Here is a 22970-nt window from a genome sequence, read left to right as displayed (position 1 = left end):
CCTTTATACTATGTTGCCGTATGTATTTGGGTTTTTCCCCCCTGGGCTTTCTATTCTATTCCACCACTCTCTTTATCAATTTCTGTATGTTACATCAATATAACTATATGTATAAAAGCCTAAGCAACCAACCGACCAGCCATTAGCTATGATGCGCACTGACCACTAGGGGGCAGATGCTCAATGCAGGAGCTGCTGAGCTGCAGTCTCTTGGCAGCAGCAGTTCTCAGGTGATGCACCCAGAACCAGATTTCGGGGTGCGTCACCCGAGAACCGCCCTCTCGCAACCCGGGACCCCTCGGGGGATGTCAGAGAGCTGCTTCCAGCCAGATCCCAGTGGGCCAGACTGAGGGACCCCACCGGTGCACAAATCCGTGCACCAGGCCTCTAGTTGGTTAATAGTATGATATAGGTTTCAAGAGTATAATTCTATGATACATCATCTGTATATTGTATTGGATGCTCACCACCCTAAGTCAAATCTTCCTCCATCACCATATATTTGACCCCCTTAATCCTTCACTACCCTTCCCCCCTTCCCTCTAATAATCACCATACTGTTGTCTGAGTCTCTGAGTTTTTGTTTGCTTTCCTTATTTGTTCATTTGTTGCTTTCAGTTTTATATCCCACATATGAGTGAAATCATATGGTTCTTAACTTTTTCTGTCTATTTCACTTAGCATGACATTCTCAAGATCCACCCGTGTTGTCACAAATGCCAATTTTTAAGTCATATGTGTATATGTGTGTGTGTGTGTACATATATATGTATTTATTTACTTATCTGTTTGTTAATCCTCACCCGAGGATATTTTTTCCACTGCTCTTTAGAGAGTGGAAGGGAGGGAGAGAAGGGGGAGGAGAAAGAAAGAAAGAGACCAATTGATTGCTTCCCTCATGTGCACAACCAGGCTGGTGATTGATCTGCAACCCAAGTGTGTGCCCTTAACTGGAAATTGAACCCCAAGACCCTTGGTTGCATGGGCCAATGCTCTAACCACTTAGAAACACCACCAGGCTTAGTTATATTTTTAATAGGCAGTTTTTCCCTATTCCTCTTGCTTCTCCCCTCCATTCCCCCTTCTCCCTTTCTCTTTAAAAATGTCTTATAATTTTTAAAACACACCATTGTGTGTAGTGACTAGAACCCTTAGAACAAAGTTAAAAACCAACCCACAAGTATCAGTTAGTGAAGTTACTCTGGAGAGAATCATAACTAAAACCCCCAAACCATTTGTTCACTGCTTCATCCCGTGTACTAACTATTCCAAGGATTAAATTCCAGTTTCTTCCATGGCTGATAACTGAAGGAATATTGGGATAATTTGCAAATAGGATCACTGCTCTTTGTCTGATACAGTACCTACTCCAGATTGAGACTGGAAGATTAAGACTGGAATGTGGTAACGATGGTCCTTTTAAGCTAAGAACTCATTGTTTTGACAGTGTACTTCTCTCCTTTGCTCTCTGCTAGCTTATTGATAAACTTGAGGGTAGGGATGAGTTTTTTAGTCATATTAAGATCTCACTTCCTAATATAATACCTGATACTAGAGACTCACAAAATTGAATTGAAATAGCTTTCAGTTATATTCTTCTTTGCCTTCTAAAGTCTTGATTTATTTACATTGTAGATGCGGAGAAAAACTTTTACAGGGTCTGAAAGTAAAGAAGCAAAAGTAACACCTAATCCAGAAAATTTAGTGCCATTTGGGGATGTGGTATGTATGATTTAGTCCTTAGTAAACCCATATAAGTTATTTCTTATTTTACATTAAAACTAGTTAGTCTTTATTATTTGGTAATCAAAAGTATGCATAGAAAATGGTACTTTCTGATAACATACTCATTGATTTGTTTCATTTTTATGAGTCAGAACAGCATTCTAGTGATCACTGAAATTATGGAAAACATCCTGATTCAAAGAAAAAGTGTTTTTTATATTAGGGATTCCTAAAGTCAAGTTTTATAAGAATCATCTGGAATAATTTTTAAAAACATTGCTTCTCAGGCCCCACCTAAGACCTGCTAACTTAGAATTTGAGAATGGGGCCTAGAATCGGTATTTTATTTTTAATGGGGCCTAGAATTGGTATTGCTTCAGATGATTGTATTTATTGTCAGATTTAGTTACCTTTGAGCTACAGTTTAAAAATTGGTCCTTCACCTCTCTCATCCAAAAAATAATAAACCCCAGGGGGGAAAAAATCAAACACATACGCACAAACACCTAATATTTAGGCTGAGGAACAGAAAAATCTGTTTTCTGTTTTGGGTGCCACAGAGTATAGGACACGAGGATCTGTGTGCATTTAGAACTGCCAAACACTGTGGTATTCTTTTACAGTTGTCTTTTTTGTCTGAGCCTCATTAGAGTAGTTAATAGCTATGAAATAAAAGGTTCTCTTATCTCTCTTCTGTAGCTCCTATTATATATGAACTAGAGGCCCAGTGCATGAAATTTGTGCACAGGTAGGGTCCCTAGGCCTGGCTGGCAATCAGGGCTGATCTGTAGGGTGACTGGCGGGGTGATTGGGGGATGGGAGGCCTCCCGCTGGCACCCGCCTTGGCTGGCCTGGGCCTCCAGGCTGGGGGCAGCTCCTGCATTGAGCGTCTGCCCCCTGGTGGTCAGTGTGCATCATAGCGATCAGTCGTTCCACTGGTTGTTCCACCATTTGGTCTATTTGCATATAAGTTATTTATTATACAGGATACTAATACATTTTCTTGATTAAAAAACGTGATTAATTTAACATCACCTTTTTGGGGGGTAAATAGTAAGGTTATATTAATGTATACATTTTTGTTTTTATAAAATGACCATAATGTGCATTTATCTGTATAATTATGTAACACTTTCTTCTATCACAAAGTTGGAGAATAAGCCTTCATTGTCTGAATCTAAATTTAGAAAAGATTCTTTGAAATCACTTTTGGCCATAAGCAATTATGCATGTCATTATGTTGACATAGTGATTTCCGTAATCCATACTCTTGAATATGACTTCTACATCTTTTTAGAACTGACATTTTGAAAACCATTCCGATCTCACTCACGCTTTCTAACGTCATAGTTTGTATTTTCCTTATTTGAATTGCATGTTGCTAGACATGAAAAGGCTTCTCTTAGGTCCACTGGAAGTTGTTGACAGAGATGTTTGGCACGTAGTTGGTAGCTCCTCCCAGGGCATGATTTAGTCACGCCATTTCCTCTCTGAAAGTTCTGTGATTTGAGATATTTGGCAAGGTTTGCACATGTGTCAACAATGATAACATGACAACCATTACCTCTGTTTCTGATAGTCACAGCCCATTTTCAGAAAAAAAAATGTGAAAAGGCTGTATCTTAAAGTTGGACACAAAGTGCTTTTGTGTTAAGGACCCAGACGACAGTGTGGTGATGGCCGGAGGGAAGGGGGCTGGGTGGAGAGGGCAAAGTGGGGGAAATGGGGACATCCGTAATAGTGTCAACAGTAACAAAAAGAAACAAGAAAAAAAGTGCTTTTGTGAATAGCTTTCTGGTTGCTTTCCTGTTTTAAATGCATGTTTGAGAGTGTTTGGGGGTGAAGATATTGAAGATATTGACATGTTTTGGGCCACAGGTGGGTCTCAGATTCTGTAGCAACATTTGTTATCTGCAGTCTGTGAATGGTCATTATTGTATTTCTGAGTGTTAAATCTGTTTTCTAAATTATGTGGATCATTATGTTAAAGTATAAAGAGCTATTGAAAGATAGGAAAGATGAAGGTAGCTACCCATGGCTTCATGTTGAGATACTTGGCAGGCCGCCATTGATTTGCATTGTATAGAATTATACAATAAAAAATTATAGCTATACTTTCCTGTTTATCCTCCTTATGTACAACCCAATTTTAATAAGTAAACAATGATTCGTAGAATCACCTATGTCAATACCAGTTTAAATCTCCCCTACATTATACAATGGACATTACCCCTCCTTTAAATTTGAAAACTTAGAATCTTTCCTTTACCATAATATTTTGTACCTATATTTCCTTAAAAAGTAGATCATAATATTTTTTTTTAGAATTTCATCATTCAGATACAGTATTCTTTTTGTTGTTAATCCTCACCTAAGGACATTTTTTTCATTTATTATTAGAGAAAGTAGAAGGGAAGGGGAGAGACAGAGAGAGAGAAATACCGATGTGAGAGAGACACATGGATGGGTTGCCTCCTGCTCATGCCCCAACAGGCACCCTGGATGGAGCCTGCAACCAGGGTACATGCGACTCTTCAGTCTGTGGGTTGATGCTGTAACCACTGAGAAGACTGGCCAGGGGAGATACAGTATTCTTTTAGTTAAATATTGGATGCTAATATCTTTTTCTGTATTGTTCTAAAGCCAATTACATTTAAAAATACTATTGGGCCATTTATATTGTTTCATAATGTATAATATAATATTGCTGTTGCTTTTACTTTTTTTCTTTTTAAGCCAAACATGGCTAAATATATTTGGCTAATCCTGCATATTACTTTCAAGTGTTCCTATACTCATTTTGTATTTAATTTTAAGGTTAAACACAAGATATAATTTTCTTCAACATTTAGAAACACTCTGTAAGAGAGAATGAATATTTCATAGCCATTGACATGTTATAGTTAATGAATGATTGTTGAATGAATAAGGTGGTTTTAGGATACTGAATAAAAAAGCTTATCTCAAGCAAGGCATATTTCTTATTATTATATGAAAGATGCTACATTTTACCACTTATTACCTAATATAAAATAAAAATGATTCAAAGAGTGATGGTTGGATTTAAGTTGGTAATGAACCATTGTTTAGTTTTGTATTCTTGTTCATTTTAGGTTTATCTTAAACAAATCCTGCTTGTTTTTCTTCTCTCTTTCTGCTTTCTGGTGTTTTCCAATCACTAGAGATTTCTAGTGAGAAACAATATTTCAAATGAGAAAAACTAACAAAGTAGAGCTTTAAAAAATATGTAGTTTGGTGTAGAGTAAATGGAAGAAAAGTTACTTTTAAAATGTATTCACTGTGTTTTTATTTTGATTGTTATAGGCTGGCTGTCTGGCTATTCATGTAAAGAACTGCAGTCATTTTACACCTAAGAGTATCCTTTCTTTTTAAGAATCATGCTATGATCATATATCACTATTTCAGTTAGATATTACTACATTATAAGACACTGTAAGACTTAATGGCTTAGAATATTAACTATGTTATTATTAATCACTATATGTGCACTCACTGGGTGGTACTCCTGCTTCATTATCGCAGGTCAGAAAAGCTGGAATATGTAAAATAACTCATTTATGAGTCTGGTGCTTTAGTGAAAATGCCTAGAAGATTGGCATTATTTTTTTCTCTATTCATTTTTATTTTATATTACATTAAAAAACTATTTATTTTCATTACTGAAGTTGTTGGTGTCCCCTTAAATTTTGCACCCTGACTAGTGCCTTTCCTAGTCCCAGCCTGGTCAAGTCCATTGCATGTTAAAGCAGTCACTGGTCCAGGCGAGACTCAAGAGCAGAGAACAAGAAATGTCGCTCCTGGATGTGGAGAGTGACAAAAGATTTTTAGCATCAGTAACCCTCAATCACCATCTGAGTTAAAGGAAAATATATATTATGTCTTCTTGGAATATATATTACTAATTCATTTCTAAGAAATAACTGTGCTTCTCTTAAAACGGATTTATTTATCTTGGTGGGGGGATGGGGGGAGGCTTACCTTGGTACCCTTAAGGAAGCTGAATACCTACCTCTTCTTGGATTTATCATGGCATAAACCCAGTCTCATTATGAAGACTTGGTGTTTCTTTTTTATATAAGTGATTACTGAAAAGAATTCTACATAAAGAGATTTTTGAAGATAATTAGTTAAATGATGAAAAAATATTGTTTTAATGGAGTGCTATGAAAAGTAAAAGAACAAGCCAATATAGTATAAGTGAGTATGTAGTGAATTAAAGTAGAATGCTGCCTTAAATTTTGTCCTAAAATTAAAAAGAAATTACTCTCAAATGACATATTTTTAAAATTTCTATATAATTATGCTTACCAAAAATTTTCAACTATATATTGTAAATGCTTATTCACCGTAAAATATAGAAAAATTTGCAAGGGAATTATAATGGAAATGTGACTATAAAAATATGAGAACTGATCGAAGAAAGAATCTACCTTTTCCTAGTTATATTGTACCTAACATTGATGGGCAAAAATACTATCTTAAAGGACTTTTCATTGTTTAATGTGTTCTACAATTACCTCTTTATTTATTTGATTGATTCTTAAGTTTTAGCCTGAATTGTTTAATAGATTAATTTTATAATGTGTTATTGTTTAATTACAACAAAATTTGCTTCCTAAATATGTGTTTTCAGTCGATGTACAGCACAAGAACAATTTTTTCATTCGTATCTCTATAAACAACATTGTGAAATATACAAAACTGTGTAGCTTGCTACCCCAAAATATACCATTTGTCATTAATGAAAGGAAAACTCTGATTAAGTTTGATGAAGTGAAGTATTTTTCTGTACAGGTAATGTTGACGTTTTCTCCTAGATATAAGAATACATTTGTTTCAAATGTACTACATTAATTATATCCTTTGGGAAGGGATAGGAAAGAAACAAAAACAGTACCCTTTAAAAAAATAAATAGGTTACTGTAAAATGCACAATTTTGGTGGTCTTTTTCCATGAGATCTTACTGTATGGGGTTTATCACACATGCATTTTTTCTCTGTCTTGCTCTTACCCTCCTAATCCCCCATTGCCTACCCTGCCTTAATCCGTTTGGGCTCCTATTACAAATTACTATAGATTGGGTGGCTTAAACAACAAGCGTTTATTTCTCATCTTTCTGGAGAATGGGAAGTTCACGATCAAGGTGATGGCAGATCTTTTGTCTAATGAGAGCCTGCTTCCTGGTTTGCAGCTGGCCCTCTGCTCATTGCTGTAGTGATGTAGCAGAGAGCAAAGAGATCATCCTTTTTGTGCCTCTTCTTATAAGGGCACTAATCCAGTTCATGAGGGCTCTACCCTCATGACCTAATTACATTCCAAACACCCCACCTACAAATACCATCACACTGGGGGTTCAGGGTTCAACATGAATTCTGAGGAGACATTCCGTTCATAGCACACCATTTTTTCTCATCTCCCCTTTTTCTTTTTTCTTATATAAAATCTCTCCAATTATTTTTGCATGCATTAATTTCTTCAGTCTTTATAGTAATCCCCTCAAATATGTATACTCTCACTAGCAAAATGAGAGTATACATCTCTCATCAACAAAATGAAAACACAACTTACAAAATGGGAGGAAATATTTGCAAATTATATATCTGATAAAAGGTTAATATCCAAATATTTATAAATATATGAACTGATACAACTTAATAGAAAAAAGACAATTAAAAAAGGACAGAGGATCTGAAGAGATATTTTTCCAAAGAAGCCATCCAAATGATCAACAGGTACTCACCTTCAGTAATTATCAGGGGAATGCAAATCAAAACCATAGTGAGATGTTGCCTTACACGTGTTAAAATGATTATGATCTAAAAGATGAGAAATTGCCAATGTTGGCAAGGATTTGGAGAAAAGGGAACCTTTGTGCATTGTTGATAAGAATGTAAATTAGTGCAGCCACTAGTTTGTAGGTTCGATTCCTGGTCAGGGGGTGTATGGGAGGCAACCTATGTTCTCTCATCTCTCTCTCTTTCTCTTTTTCTCTCTTCCTTCCCCTCTCTCTAAAATCAATCACATATCCTCAAGTAAGGATTAAAAAAAGAGAGAGAATGTAGGCATGGGTGTTTCAAAAAGACTGTAATTGACATTAGACATAAAGAAGATTCTGATTTTTGTGAGATTAGAGTATCAGTGACTCTGAGTTTGAAAAGTTATGACTAATAACATGAAAACTAATCATTAGACTATGCACATAATATAATATAGTTTATGGATGTATTTATTCAGAAGTTATATCCGAAATTCAGACTGAAAATTTAATGCTTCTTTTTATATGTATTTTCTATCAAGGTTCCCAGACGTCAAAATGATGCACGGAATAATATTTACCTGGATCTAATGCAATTTGATAATAAAGAAAAGCATATTTTGTTAGGGCGTGTTCAGGTACACCTTTATGAAGTAATCCAGGTATGTATCCAAATACATTTTTACTTTGGTATCACATTGTCCAGTTGGTGTTTATTGTTAAGATTTACCTATACCTGATGAGTTCCTTTTGTTTATTATCTGCCTTCAAACTCGTGTGCTCAGGAAACATTATCTCCCTCTGGCTGTTAAGAAAAAGGAGAGAGAGATTTGGTTTATAACAGTATAATGTTTTTGAAATTTTATTTTCTGGAAGGGCAATGATACAACCTGAAAAATTAAGCATGTTTTATTACGCTTTCTGAAATATTTTAAAATAAGACTCAAACCACTAACTCTGCCTCTTAGCTGGCAGCATAAATTTCAGGTCTTTTATCCTCAGCTGGGCTGCGTGCCGTCTGCCTGTGCTTGTGTTGGTTAGGAGTCAGCCAAAGTTTTGGACAGAGTTTATATACAGATTTTATGAGTCTTTCTCTCTTGCTTTCTCCTTCCTAGGAGTGTTCCCTCCCACGTTACAAATTTCGAATTAAGGAAAAATCAATGAATCCTTGGTGATGACAGAGAGAAGAGAGAGAGACTGGGAAGAAAAAGGGAAGCTTTTTATTTTTAAACAGAAGAATACCAGTTATAAATGTAGAAGGAGTGACAGAATTACAAACTCACCATTTTTACAACTTTTTTTAAAATCTTTTTTTATTGTTTTATTGCTTAAAGTATTACAAAGAGTATTACATATGTCTCCTTTTTTTCCCCGCCCTTGACAATCCCCTGGCCTCCCCTACCCCCCAGTGTCTTATGTCCATTGGTTATGCTTATATGCATGCATACAAGTCCTTCAGTTGATCTCTTACCACCCCCTCCTGCCCCCCAACCCTCCCCGGCCTTCCCGCTGTAGTTGGACAGTTTGTTCGAGGCAGCTCTGCCTCTGTATCTATTTTTGTTCATAAGTTTATAATGGTCTTTATTATCCATAAATGAGTGAGATCATGTGGTATTTTTCCTTCATTGACTGGCTTATTTCACTTAGCATAATGCTCTCCAGATCCATCCATGCTGTTGCAAATGGTAAGAGTTCCTTCTTTTTTACAACAGCATAGTATTCCATCGTGTAGATGTACCACAGTTTTCTAATCCGTTCATCTACTGATGGGCACTTAGGCTGTTTCCAGATCTTAGCTATGGTGAATTGTGCTGCTATGAACATAGGGGTGCATATATCCTTTCTGATTGGTGTTTCTGGTTTCTTTACAACTTTTTATAGTAAATAAATTCAGTCAAGAGTTAGCAGTGGCTCTAACCAGTTTGGCTCAGTGGATAGAGCATCGGCCTGCAGACTTAAAGGTCCCAGGCTCGATGCCGGTCAAGGACATGTATCTTGGTTGCGGGCACATCCCCAGTAGGGGGTGTGCAGGAGGCAGCTGATTGATGTTTCTCTCTCATCGATGTTTCTAACTCTCTATCCCTCTCCCTTCCTCTCTGTAAAAAGTCAAAATATATATTTTTTAAAAAGTTAGCAGTGGTACTAGAAACATTAGGTAAAAGGTGCTTGGGGAATAAGATATTTGCATGGTGCCACACAGTAAGAGCCCACAGATTAATTATTACAAAGGGGAAAGTGCCTGTACAGTGGAGAGATGTGGTGGCTACCACTTTAACCAAGAGCTTAAACTTAGCATAGAGATTGTGGACAATTTAACACCTAACGTGGTACAATATGATGTACACAACCTAGGAATTATTCTCATCAAAACGTTTAAGTACTAACCTGAGTCTAGACTAACTGACCTAACATTTAGGGAAGAGGGAAAAAGATAAATGATAACATGGTCAGATAAACGCATAATGGGAGACATACCAGCGTTGCTTCTTTAAAAAGTTAAGTCATTAAAAAAAATGGAGCAACTGTTCAAGATTAAAAAGAGATACAACAACTTTGAATACAAATTTGAAAAATTTACAAAAGACATTCTTGTGAAATTTAGGAAAATTTGAATATATACTGCATATTATATAAAATTCTAAAATTGTTAATTCTCTAAAGTCTGATGCCAATACTGTGGTCATGTGGAAGGCTATCCTTATCTTTACACTATGCAGGGGGGGTTGGACATTTAGGAGTCAAGTGAGATGACGCTGCAACTTCTAAATTGTGCAGTAAACATGTATATGGACACATAGACAACATAAACATGGCCAGATGTTAAAACAGTTTAACACTCGTTAAATTAGACGGTGTTTAATCCAGGGGAAGTGTATATTGGTTCTTATTATTTTGACTGATCCATGTTTCACTAAGTGAGAATTAGTGATTAGTGACTGGAATGTCTGAAAGAGATGCCAGGTAGCATGCGGCTTAAAAGAGGAAAACTGCTCCTCTACCTGGAAACAGCAGAAGGGAGTGTGGAAGATGTCACCCCTCCTCCTGACCTGGAGGTAGGTGGGCCTTCACTGGAGTTTAGTGGTGAACCGGTTCTCAGGTAAAGTAAAGGGGGGAGGTATAGTGGATCCGTTAAAGGTGTAACGTTGTTGCGTTGCTCAGTGGTTGAGCGTCAACCTATGAGCCAGGAGGTCACCTTTCAATTCCCAGTCAGGGCACTTGCATGGGTTGTGGGCTCGATCCCCAGTAGGGAGCATGCAGGAGGCAGCCTGTCAGTGATTCTCTCTCATCATTGATGTTTCACTCTCTCTCTTCCTTCCTCTCTGAAATGAATAAAAATATATTTTTTAAAAGATGTAAAGTTGTTAATCATGGAATGGGAATTTCACGAGTCGCGGTGGAAGATGCTGGGAAGGAAGGGAACTGTGGGATGTTGGATTAGTGGGAGAACTGATAACACAGCAGAGATGACCAGAGATGGTGACCAAGGACACCAAAGGTTGACCTGGTTTAAAAGATCCCAACAGTCTCTGAAAGATGGGAGAAGCCCCCAGTTCTGTCAGGAGTCAGCTTAGCATGTAGGTTTATGGTTTTTGTTTTTGTGTGTGTGTGTTTTTAAATTTATGTTTAAATAACCCTTCAATCACAAACTATAGAAATGATTCCTGAAAGTACTGTAGGCATGTCCTTTAAGACTTCCAAAAGGAGGACCTATAACTAGCAGGAAGATTTTTTTCTAAAACATAAATATAAATATTTATTTTTGGTTCAACCTAGAATTTTGATTTCCTTCCAAATATTCATTTTATTTGTAATTAGCTATTAAATTAGTATGTGCATTAAAATCATTATCTGATTTTTTTAAAATTTATGAAATGGTTTAGATTATATACATGAGTGAGTCTATATTTAAGAATTTTATTTATTACTTTTTTCTAGAAAGGGTGCTTTACTGAAGAATTTCAAATGTTGAATGAAAACACAGTAAGAGCTTTACTGAAACTTCCAAAGTTTTTGCCCAAACTTAATTAACATTTCATAACTTTACTCTGATACTGTTGGTAGCCTCTATTGTTTTTATTCTTTTGGTATCCTGCTAGACACTGTTTGAATTAATGGAAATATATTAAATAGAAAGTACAATATTTATCATAAAAACTTTATCTCCACCTTTTTTAAAAAAAAACCTATCCGACTGCTAAATGGTGAATGAGAAAATGAGAATCATTGGGGAAGAGAGCAAGATGCCTCCACTGCTCCTTTGACTGCACAGCCTCAGGATCCTCCCTTGCAGAGGAAGCTGTACTTTTCTCCTTGAGGAGTTTCTGAAGAGTTGTTACAGTTCTGACTTGAATTTCTTTTTAAGTACTTAAAATTTTTATCTTGATTAATTGCACTTCTGTTCAGAGAGGGTTCTGCTGTCAATAGCAAAAACAGGGACAAAGACATAAAAAATAGAATGATGACTGGTTTGGCTCAGTGGATGGAGTGCCTGCCTGTGGACTGAAGGGTCCTGGGTTCAATTCTGGTCAAGGGCATGTACCTCGGTTGCAGGCTCGATCCCCGGCTCTGGTTGGGGCGCGTGCGGGAGGCAACCAATCAATGTGTCTCTCTCACATTGATGTTTCTTTCTCTCTCACTCCCACTCCCTTCCACTTTCTCTAAAAAAAAAAAAAAAAAAAATCAATGGAAACATATCATGGGGTGAAGATTAACCAAAAAACAAACAAACAAAAAACCAGAATGATGGACATTTGAGGTTATAACTTCTGACACCCTCCTTTATTTCACATATTAGTGAGCTGAGTTCAGTGTCTGAATCAAAAAAATTATCTGAAAATGGAAGTGGAGGTGAGAGAAGTGTAAATACTTTAAAATATATATACATGTATATGAATATATACATACATATATATGTATCTTGGCATAATCCTATTAACAATTATAAATTGATATTTTCCATATTTTAGTCATATAACATTCCTAACTTTAACCCAAAAGTTTTTAAAATTTCAGTAATTTCATAGATTTTTTAATAAGATTTCCTAGTGTAAATGTGGGGTTTTTTATTAGCTTGTTTTTGTTTTGTTTGTAAATCAGGAGATTCATGCTTTGGTTTTCTAACTTATAAATTTGTGAAGTAAAAATATCACTTGTTATCACTTCTTTATTAAAATATTTTTCTGATTAAACAATAAAGTAAGTTTGCCACATGTTTAGTTTATCTGCAGGATGGAGGTGGACTTTATGTTCTCCTATGGAAACTTTGGTTATGGATTTTCACATCAGGTTAGTTCCCCTTTTGGCAGATATTTAGTGCTCAGTAGATATTAGTTCTTTCTTCCTCTTTTAATTTCTTTTCTCCTTATATGTATTGCTTAAGGCCTGTTTTATAGTCCTGGAGAATAGTAGTATTAGGGTGAACTGTAACTGTCGTTAAACAGTGTTAAAATATACTTACCATTTTTTTCAGTTAAAACCTCTTCAGAAAATTGTTGAGCCACCTATGTTTATGAATATCCCACCACCTCCGGAAAGAACAGACCCTGTGACGTAAGTGTTTAAGTTTACTAACACTGTCAGGTCATGTGGCTTTTCAAACATTGAATCTGATCGGTGAGCATTTTGGTTGTGTTAGGAAATGGCCAGAATGGGTTAGACTCCAAGGTAAAGAGAGCAATGAATTGTTTTGCTTACAAAGGAGGAAGAAAATTTGAGTTTCTGGTTACAGTCCTGAAGAGAGCTGGTGAGGAGGTCTGGAGTTAAGAAAAATAAAGGAGGTGGGTGACAGCTTCATAGCTGAAGGAGGGAAGGAGGGGGGTGGCCTGATGAGGGGTGGCCAGTGGGATATTCCTTTTGGAGAAAGAAGTGAGGGACTTTTAAGATCAAGATGTCTAGTAGTTTTTAGTTTTCTGCTCTGCAGTATAGTAATGTTTACCTGACTTCCACACACTCCAGTGTTACTTCCAAATCCAGCCAAAAGTTTGTCTGTGGTCAAAAAATGCCATTAGCATTTTACCAGGATAACTGTGCATTAGGGAAAAGAAATAATCCAAGTTTTCAGTTACTGGACATTGGCTTTGAGCCGACACTAATTTCAGAAGGTCCAACACATCACTGTTGTTGACCAGTCAGAGCAGGGGCTTATGAAGGTCAGGTAATCAATGGAGTTTTAACTCTGATCCATCCCACAGCAGGCCTAGTGGGTCCCCAAACCCAGCCACGAATTATTTCCCTCATTCCAGAATACATAGTTGAAAGAAATATACTCAGCAGTTGATGAATTCATACGTTGGTTCCCTGACCTGTGGAATGAGGGATATTATGGTAGGGTCAAATAGAAACCACTAGAGTGACCTCTACCCAGGAAAATAGTAAACCAAAAGCAACACCACATTCCTCAAGGGATTAGAGATTAGTGCCATCAAGGACTTGAAAGATCCAGGAGCTGATTCCCATCACCTCCCCAGTCAACTCGCTTATTTACCTGTGCAGAAAGCAGGTGGATCTTGAAGACTGACAGTAGATTGCTGTAAGCTTAACCAGGTGGTGACTCTGCAGCTGCTGTTCCAGATGTGGTTTCTTTGCTTGAGCAAATTAACACATTCCCTGGTACCTGGTATGCAACTATTGACTTGGCATATGCTTTTTTCTCCAGGCTTGTTAATATAGACCCGTGGTCAGCAAACTGCGGCTCACGAGCCACATGAGGCGCTTTGGCCCCTTGAGTGTGGCTCTTCCTAAGCCTTAGGAGTACCCTAATTAAGTTAATAACAGTGTACCTACCTATATAGTTTACGTTTAAAAATTTTGGCTCTCAAAAGAAATTTCAATCGTTGTACTGTTGATATTTGGCTCTGTTGACTAATGAGTTTGCCGACCACTGATATAGACCATCAAGCAGATTGCTATCAGCTGGCATGGCCAGCAACACACCTTCACTGTTCTACCTGAGGGGTGTATCAGTTCTCCAGTCCTCTATGTCCCAATTTATTTCACAGGACTCTTCACCTTTCCCTTAAACAACTTATCACCCTGGTCCAGCACAGTGATGACATTGTGCTGATTAGATCAAGTGAGCAAGAACTATACTTTTTTTTATTTTTTAGTTCCAGGTGTACAGAACAGTGGATAGACAATTATATAATTAACCAAGTGATCCCCCTGATAATTCTAGTACCCTCCTGGCACCATACATAGCTCTAGACTTATTGGTAAGACATTTGCATGTCAGGGTGGGAAATAAATCTGACAAAATTCAGGTGCCTTCTACCACAGTGAAATTTTAGGAATCAGTGATATGGGGCTTGTCAAAACTTTTCTAAGGTGAAGGGTAAGTTGTGTCTGGCCCCTCCTAAACAAAAAAAGAGGTACAACATCTAATGAGCCTCTGGATTTTTGAGGCAACACATTTCTCATTTGGGTGTGCTACTCTGGCCCATTTACCAAGTGATCTGAAAATACAGTGTGTCCCCCCCAAAATGTATACATACTGAACAGCTGATAGCCCACTTGATGTTTCTTTCTTTTCAAATTTAACCCATTGGAATTAATAATTATTCAAAGTGTGTGTACAAATTTTTTTGGGGGGGACACCCTTATATATCGCAAATATCTTTATTTTCTTCCCTCTTTTATCTTCTTATCATTTAACATAAGATATTTTGTCTTTACATCATAATATTTAAATATTGTTAACCTTGCATTATAGAATTTAAGTTTCAGGATAGCAAGAAGAAGGGTAAAGGACTTTGCACCTCCTCTTCTGAGGAAGAATCTAGCAGCCGTGGGCAAACTACGGCCCGCGGGCCGGATCCAGCCCTTGAAATGAATAAAACTAAAAAAAAAAAAAGACCGTACCCTTTTATGTAATGATGTTTACTTTGAATTTATATTAGTTCACACAAACACTCCATCCATGCTTTTGTTCTGGCCCTCCGGTCCAGTTTAAGAACCCATTGTGGCCCTCGAGTCAAAAAGTTTGCCCACCCCTGGGCTAGTGAGTTTTTGGTTGTGTGTAGAATAGTTGTAGCAGATTAGGAGGAATTATGAACTTGTTATTGTTTTCAGTTGGTGACTAAATATGTTTTAAGGAAATGTTTATGGGTGTCGAATTGACAAAAGGTGGATGTGGTAGTAAATTTTATGTGTCAACTTGACTGGGCCATGAGATAGAGATTAGGAGTGAGGTCCGGGCTCAAACACTTTCCATTTCTCTTTAGAACTTTAGGTCCTTCCTTCCCACTCTGCTGCCCATGATCTTAGTAGTAGGAGTACTCATAGAGCACTTCGCTGAGGATTTCTGACTTCGTCTTCTTTTCCAGCTTGTCCTTTGATGGCTTAAGGTAGACAGGGTGAGCTTACAGTGTAAAAAAGAGGATTCTAAAGTGATAGCTACCAGCGGTTTTAGAAGTGTACTTTTGTATAATTTCAATATTTAACTTTATTGCCATTTTGCAGAAATATTATTATACCACAGTCAATAGAATATCCAGCATTCTTATCCCCAGACCTGAAAGTTACTGTTGGGATGCCACCTCCAGAAGACCAACCCAACCAGCCCCCTGCAGTGCGACTTGAAAAACTTCAGCAACAACCTCGGGAAAGGTAAAAAACAAAATAAAAAATATTTAAAATATTATGTATGTGTTACTTGTATATTAATATTTTCCTTTGAGGCATGGGCTTGCTATTAATCTGAATCTTCATCATGGTTATATTTCATGGGTTCAGAGGCTATACCTGAGTTTTGCTTATCATATTTAGGTGTTTTAAAAAGTCAGTGCTATGGCAAGAAAAGAAATGAGAACTCATAAGGTAGTATCAAGAAAATAAAGAGAACACCCTAACTGGTTTGGCTCAGTGGATAGAGCGTCGGCCTGCAGACTGAAGGGTCCCAGGTTTGATTCCCGTCAAGGGCATGTACCTTGGTTTCGGGCACATCCCCAGTGTGGGGTGTGCAGGAGACAGCTGATCGATGTTTCTAACTCTCTACCCCTCACCCTTCCTCTCTGTAAAAAATCAATAAAATATATTTTAAAAAAAAATAAAGAGGTAAACTGAGGCAAGGTAAAAATTGTCGAAAAGATTAGTTTATTCAGGAATAACAGAGGACATGCAAATTGTAGCAAGCTATAAGTAAGTCATTTGAGGGTTTGGGGTAGACTGTATTTATGGACAGGGAATGTAGAGTTTGGAAAAATAAAAAACAAATGGAGACGAGCTTTGAAAATTCCCTGAGCTGAGAAAACCAGTCAGCCAGTCATCCAAACAGCTCAATTTAACTATTTTGCAAGACCAACTTGACTTGGGTCATTTCTTGTTCATGATCTGGGAACCATAAATCTTCCCAGGTTGATATGAGTGAGGCAACCCTGGATTAATTTCCTATCATTTAAGAAAATTCTAATTTTTCAGTTTTCTGTAAGTTAGGGATTTATAGGAAATCAGTTTTTCAGTCCTTAAATTTTGTTTTTCTGAGTTCACATGGGTGAGATTTTCCATTTTGTATCCTTTGGTTCCATTTAGATTGAAATTCTTTCACAGGAGGTAATATAATATTTGCTCTGCCTTCTGACTCAACAATGGAATCTTTAGGCCTCTCATTCTCTGCTCTGTAGTTCAGTCTAGGTGTTTTCTTCTGACCTATTTACAGTTCACTGGTTCATTCTTCTTTGTACCTAATCAGCTGTTAAACCAATTGAATTCTTAATTTCAGTTTTCTTCTTCTTGGTTGTGGAATTTCCCTTTATTATATAGTTTCCATTTCTCTACCAAAGTTCTCAGTTGTAGCTCTTAATTTTTTGAATATATTAATCATTTCTCTATTATCTGGATCTCCTCCTGTAAGTTTGTTTCTATTGATGACTTTTTTCTTATAGTTTTCTGTCAAATCTTATATTATCATATACCAAGTTGTTTTTATCGAGTGCCAAACATTGTACTTGAAAATTTATAGAACTAATTTGAGACTCTTGGGTGTATATACTTTCAAAGAAGATATGCATTTGCATCTGGCAGCTATTATGAATAATGCTGCTATGAATATTCATGTGCAGGTTTTTATGTAAGCATATTATTTTAATTTGGTGAATACTCCATATGTGCTTGAGAAGAATGTATATTCTACTGCTATTGGATGGAATGTTTTGTAACTGTTAAGCCAGTCCGATATAATGTATAGTTTAGGTCCAATGTTTCCTTAAACAATATATTATTGGTTTGCCTCTTTTAGAACTTTTAAAAATGGATCATACTATATGTATTCTTTTGTGAATCTACCATACATATTTTTCTTGCTTTTTAAATCTATAACTGTCTTTTCTTTCTTTAGGCTGGAAAAAATGAAAAAAGAATATAGAGATCTGCCTACATGGAGAGAAAAAGCTGCGTATTTAGAAGGAATTCTTAACCCCAAATTGGGACCTAGTGAACCTAAGGTAATTAACATAATATGTTCTCCCATATAGAACTTTTAATAATTTTTATTTTAAAAGATTATGATAATTAAAAGTGATGATCAAGAATTATTTATGTTCTTGATATAAAAAAATGTTATTTATGGTTCATGCACTCTACTACTTTGATAATGTGACATTCAATAAATATTGATTGATAATTTATAAGGTTTAGTATTTTAACAGCTTGTTGAGATATAATTTATATAGTATATAATTCACCCATTTAAAGTGTATAATTCACCCTAGCCAGTTTGGCTCAGTGGATAGAGTGTCAGCCTGTGGACCGGAGGGCCCCGGGTTCCTTTCTGGTCAAGGGCACATGCCTGGGTTGTGGGCCCGATCCCCAGTAGGGGGCGTGCAGGAGGCAGCCAGTCAATGATTCTCTCTCATCATTGATGTTTCTATCTCTCTCTCCCTCTCCCTTCCTCTCTGAAATCAATAAAAATACATTTTAAAACAAAAAAAGAATGTTACCTTTTCTCAAAGCATCAATACAAGATTACTTAAAAATGTAATAAAGTGTACAATTCAGTGACTCTTAGTATATTCACAGAGTTGTGTGTCCATTATTACAATCAATTTTAGAACATTTTCATTACCCCCCAAAAAACCCCACACCTCTTAGACTACATCCTTCAAGTTCCCATGTGCCTTAGCCTTACTTTCAGTCTCTGTAGGTTTGCTTGTTTCAGACATTTTTTATAAATGAAATCATACAATATATGGTCCTGTATGACTTGCTTTTTTAACTTAGCATAGTGTTTTCAAGGTTCATCTTTGTTGTAGCATGTATCAATACTTTATTTCTTATATTGCCAAATAATATTCCATTTTATAGATATGCAGCATTTTATTTATCTGTTCTTCAGCTGATGGGCATTAGGTTGTTTCCACTTGGTAGCTATTATGAATAATGCTGCGTATGAACATTTGTGTACAGGTTTTTATGTGAACATTTGTTTTTAATTTGGTGGTGGTGATGGGGGATATACATGGAGTAGAATTTCTGGATCACATAGTAATTCCCTGTTTAACTTTTTTAGGAATTACCAAACTGTTTTCCACAGCAGCTGCACAATTTTACCTTCAATTAGCAATGCATGAGAGTTCAACATCTTCTCCAACATTTACTTTCCCTTTTAAAAAATATAGCTGTTGTAGTGATTTTGAAGTGGTATCTCATTGTAGTTTTGATTTGCATTTCTCTAATGACCAATGATGTGAGCATCTTTTCATGTGCTTACTGGTCATTTGTATGCCTTCTTGGATAAATGTTTTTTCAAATCCATTGCTAATTTTAAAAACTGTGTTATTTGTATTTTTATTGATGAGTTGTAAGAGTTCTTTACAAATTTAGACCCTTATCAGATATATAAGTAAGGTTTAATATTTAGAAATGTAGTCTAACCTCTATTTTAATCTGGCAATAAGGATTCACAGGGATTTCAGTAGATAGATAAACCAATGAAATGAAATGGTAGTTATAACATATTAACATATTCATGATTTTTAATACCTCTGCTATAATTGGGCAGAGTTCTGCTGCTATGGAATAAATTGATTAGCATTACCAAAGTGAATGGATATTTTAGGAAAGTTTTGGGGGTTCTTCATTAAAGGGATTATGGACTTTGGGTTCTTATTGAAAAATCAGTATTTTATAAATAAGTGTGATTACTCTACCTTATAATTCTTCTTGGAATTTTGTAAAGATCCACATCACTTATCAACTCATAGGCCTTAATGTATTTTAATAAAAAGGTCATCTGTTTCCTCTCACAGTCCTTGAAGTTACATTATGTCATTTATCTTATAATCTTTTTCTCTCATACAATCATCATTACTAAATACCCTATCAATTCCCGAGTATCCTCTCCCTGGACCTTCAAGTCCGAGCCAGATCTACCTCTCTTTAAAATAGTGCTGTTTGAATAGAGAAACCAAGATGGCGGCATAGGTAAACACCGAAGATTGCTGCCTCGCACAACCACTTCAAAAATACAACTAAAAGACGGAACGGACATCATCCAGGACCACAGGAAGGCTGGCTGAGTGGAAATTCTACAACTAGAAGGAAAGAGAAAAGCATACCGAGACTCAGAGGAGGTGCGGTGCGGAAGTAAAATACAAAGGTGCGAAGGTGCATGCGGAGAGGGCTGGCGGCTGAGGACACGATTGTCTTTTTCAATTGGGAGGGAGTCTCAAGCTCTGAGCTCCAGTTCCGGACGAGTCTCTGGGGACCCAGACTCATGTGGGAGAAACGGGACTGTCTGGCATCAGTCGGAACTCGAGGGCAGCTTTCTCTCGGAGGCGCTCGCAGTGATTGCCAGGACACTGAGAAGCAGGGCCTCTGAGGGCAGGACTGAGAGCAGCCATAACTGCTTGTTCCGCCCACCCTGTTGATCCCCTGGGACCCCGCCCCGCCCAGGCCGTACACTGAGGCTTTTGCATATGAAAGGCCCGGCCCTTTGCAGTCTGAAAATTACTTAACAAACTGCAGCTGGCCCAAGGCCCCACATCAACTTGCATTGCTTCACAGCTGGCTTCTGCTGGGTAGCCTCAGGCAGAGGCTAGATTAGCACCTCCTTAGAGATCCAGGAGCTAGTGTGCCTGGTGGTCAGTGTGGGACCATCCAGATTACAGCTCCTCGGATCCATAAAGGACACACTCGGGGCAGACTCAGTGAGCACCAAAGCCCCACTGAAGCAAGTCTTGCCCCAGAAGGGTGTCTCTAGCACAGAAGTTCTCCCACTGCAGAAACAGCTGATTCTCACAGCCAATTGGCCTGGAGGTCAATCCCTCCCAGTGTTACCTACAACAATCAAGGCTTAACTACAGCAAGACTGTGCACAAAGCTCACAAGGGGGTGCACCAATAGTGTCTACCTCAGGGAACTGGAATACTTAGCACAGAAAGCCACTCTATCGACACAGTGAAGCATAAAAAATGCCGAGACAAAGAAACAGGACACAAATGACAGAAATGGAGGAAAGCAAACTACTGGATATAGAGTTCAAAACCACACTTTTTAGGTTTTTCAAGAATTTTCTAGAAACCACCGATAAATGTAGTGAGATCCTCAAGAAATCTAGTGAGACCCTTGATGTTGTGATAAAGGACCAACTAGAAATTAAGCATACACTGACTGAAATAAAGAATATTATATAGACTCCCAATAGCAGACCAGAGGATCGCAAGAATCAAGTCAGAGATTTGAAATACGAAGAAGCAAAAAACACCCAACCGGAAAAGCAAAATGAAAAAGAATCAAAAAATACGAAAATAGTGTAAGGAGCCTCTGGGACAGCTTCAAGCGCACCAACATCCGAATTATAGGGGTGCCAGAAGAAGAGAGAGAGCAAAATATTGAAAACCTATTTGAAGAAATAATGACAGAAAACTTCCCCTACCTGGTGAAAGAAATAGACTTACAAGTCCAGGAAGCACAGAGAACCCCAAACAAAAGGAATCCAAAGAGGACCACACCAAGACACATCATAATTAAAATGCCAGGAGCAAAAGACAAAGAGAGACTCTTAAAAGCAGCAAGAGAAAGAGGCTTAATTACCTACAAGGGAGTACCCATACGACTGTCAGCTGATTTCTCAACAGAAACTTTGCAGGCCAGAAGGGAGTGGCAAGAAATATTCAAAGTGATGAATACCAAGAACCTACAACCAAGATTACTTTATCCAGCAAAGCTATCATTCAGAATTGAAGGTCAGATAAAGAGCTGCACAGATAAGGAAAAGCTAAAGGAGTTCATCACCACCAAACCAGTATTATATGAAATGCTGAAAGGTATCCTTTAAGAAGAGGAAGAAGAAGAAAAAGGTAAAGATACAAATTATGAACAACAAATACACATCTATCAACAAGTGAATCTGAAAATCAAGTGAATAAATAACCTGATGAACAGAATAAACTGGTGATTATAATAGAATCAGGGGCATAGAAAGGGAGTGGACTGACTATTCTTCGGGGGGAAAGGGGTGTGGGGGATGCGGTAAGAGACTGGACAAAAATTGTGCACCTATGGATGAGGACAGTGGGGGGGGTGAGGCCGGAGGGTGGGAGGGGAACCTGGTGGAGGGCAGCTATGGGGGGAAAAAAGAGGAACAACTAATAATCTGAACAGTAAAGATTTAATTAAAAAATAAAATTAAATAAATAAATAAAATAGTGCTGTTTGGTTTGCTTTTCTCACAGACCCAAATCCTTCTTGTCTTCTGTACATTAAAAATATGTATTAAAAGTTATGAAGGCAGAGAAAAATGTTTCGCTCTTTAAACATTTGTCTAATATATTTTTTCTTTCTTTCTTTCTTTCTTTCTTTCTTTCTTTCTTTCTTTCTTTCTTTCCTTTCTTTCTTTCTTCTTTCTTTCTTTCTTTTTTCTTTTCTTTTCCTTTCTTTCTTTCTTTCTTTCTTTCTTTCTTTCTTTCTTTCTTTCTTTCTTTCTTTCTTTCTTTCTTTCTTTCTTTCTTTCGTTCTTCCCTTCCCTTCCCTTCCCTTCCCTTCCCTTCCCTTCCCTTCCCTTCCCTTCCCTTCCCTTCCCTTCCCTTCCCTTCCCTTCCCTTCCCCTCCCTTCCCTTCTCTCTCTCAAGGAGGTGGTTTCTCTATTTCTACAGCTCCCTCCCTTTGCTTGCTTTCCACCTTAACTGATGATAATAAATAAAGTCCGCCCCTTGTTGCTGGAAATGCTAGAGTCACTCAACGCCCCCCCCTCCTGTCCCCCCCCCCCCCCCAACCCCCTTGAAAAGGGCACAGGCCTTTCCAGGCCGGGCCCCCCTTTTATAAGAAGAACTGGATTTGAGCCCAGCTCCCCCCTTTTTTTTTTTTCCCGCCGCCCCCCCCCACTGTTGACCCCCAGGTAAAGAAAGCCTACAGCCCTTAAAGCCTAAAAAACCCCCTTCTCACTCTGTTGTAGCGACTCCCAACCCGTAGACTGACACTCTTTTGAGTATAAGAAGAGCCATCAAAAGACTTGCGAAAGATCGTCGATAAAAAAAA

At 37.5% G+C, this 22970-nt stretch overlaps 1 protein-coding gene across 1 annotated transcript in view; it reads left to right on the top strand.

Moving 5' to 3' along the window:
• The window catches only part of C2CD6 (C2 calcium dependent domain containing 6), a 59792-nt gene that overhangs the window by 1148 nt on the left and 35674 nt on the right, over positions 1 to 22970 (top strand). The window contains exons 2-10 of the mRNA XM_023763150.1: positions 1636 to 1722; positions 5050 to 5101; positions 6380 to 6540; positions 8045 to 8164; positions 11439 to 11483; positions 12720 to 12788; positions 12973 to 13052; positions 15960 to 16106; positions 17833 to 17938. Coding sequence (XP_023618918.1) covers positions 1636 to 1722; positions 5050 to 5101; positions 6380 to 6540; positions 8045 to 8164; positions 11439 to 11483; positions 12720 to 12788; positions 12973 to 13052; positions 15960 to 16106; positions 17833 to 17938 — 867 coding nt within the window. The remainder of the gene's footprint in view (positions 1 to 1635; positions 1723 to 5049; positions 5102 to 6379; positions 6541 to 8044; positions 8165 to 11438; positions 11484 to 12719; positions 12789 to 12972; positions 13053 to 15959; positions 16107 to 17832; positions 17939 to 22970) is intronic.

Source organism: Myotis lucifugus, unplaced genomic scaffold, assembly GCF_000147115.1.
Source record: "Myotis lucifugus unplaced genomic scaffold, Myoluc2.0 scaffold_3, whole genome shotgun sequence".
Lineage (NCBI taxonomy): Eukaryota > Metazoa > Chordata > Mammalia > Chiroptera > Vespertilionidae > Myotis > Myotis lucifugus.
This window is presented reverse-complemented; position numbering and strand designations above follow the sequence as displayed.